General features: G+C 49.7%; 1 protein-coding gene across 1 annotated transcript in view; it reads right to left on the bottom strand.

Moving 5' to 3' along the window:
* The window catches only part of cirop (ciliated left-right organizer metallopeptidase), a gene marked incomplete at both ends in the record, with an annotated part of 6996 nt that extends 6602 nt beyond the window's left edge, over nt 1–394 (bottom strand). The window contains one exon of the mRNA XM_084461169.1: nt 1–394. This exon is cut by the window's left edge and continues 60 nt beyond it. Coding sequence (XP_084317295.1) covers nt 1–394 — 394 coding nt within the window.
* Nucleotides 395–1067: the final 673 nt, after the last annotated feature.

Raw genomic sequence — 1067 nt, 5'->3', positions numbered from 1 at the left:
TCTCGGGCTGCGTTAGGACGGGGCTCTCCCTCGGAACCCAGGTCTGGATCCTGATTGGCTGCGGAGGGCCAGTGGGCCGGGCCAGCTCGCTGAGCGTCCTGGTGTGTCCCCCGGTTTGAGGCGGCGACTCCATCTGGCCAGAGTGAGCGGAGCTGGGTTGAGTTGCGTCTTCTGAACCTTTGGAGCTTCTGTGTTGAGGCCTTGTGTTGGTTCTGGCAGCGGCTGTTTTAGGGAGGCGGTTCTCCCGGCGAGCGGGTGGGGTGGTGACCACCCGGACTGAGGACTGGACCTCATCAAAGATGCACTTCTCCAGGGCGACAGGGAGCCAAACCACGACCAGCAGCAGCATCCACAGCCACACCCAGACTAACCTCATACAGGGAGGGGGAGCCATGATTATAGCCCGTCCACATACACATCTGAGGGAAAGAGGAAAAAAGATGAGTCAGTTTGTGAGATGCGCTGTTATGCCTATGACCATGACCACCACCATGAAAATTGTATCAGAAAACTTTGGCCAGAAAGTAAGGAAAATTATGCCTTAGTAGCCTACAGATACGGTCATATCACATTCAAGCCTAAACAAAGTTTGAGAGTCTGGGCAGGAATTTGAGTGCTTAATTTAATTGCCTCACGGTGGAAAACAAGTGCCGGCCAAATCCTACAAAGTAAAGTTTCTTAAGTATTTCAGTTCATCGTTGACACTCTTAGATAGGCCTATGCGACATAGGGACTGGATTATCTAGAATGAATCGTTACAATTTCTATCAGATTTCCTGCTGTAGTTTCACCGTTTCATTCGAACCCCAAATGCAGTGAAAATACCATGGAAAATACACACCTATCCTATGGGATTCTCAGCCTTTATATCTGAGTCTGCGTCTCTCGATCTCACCTTTTCCCGATATCCTTAGAATAGATTCAGAGTTCACCTTTCTGTCCTCCTCAAAAATCCCCACTGTGCTCACTCACTACTTGTGGCTGTCTGATATCGAATTTAGCCTACCTCTCCTGTCCTGTTTCCTTGAGCGAAAAGACGCTTGAAAGACTGATGTCACATGTGTGGC

This window comes from Borostomias antarcticus (genome assembly GCF_949987555.1).
Source record: "Borostomias antarcticus genome assembly, chromosome: 37".
Classification (NCBI taxonomy): domain Eukaryota; kingdom Metazoa; phylum Chordata; class Actinopteri; order Stomiiformes; family Stomiidae; genus Borostomias; species Borostomias antarcticus.
This window is presented reverse-complemented; position numbering and strand designations above follow the sequence as displayed.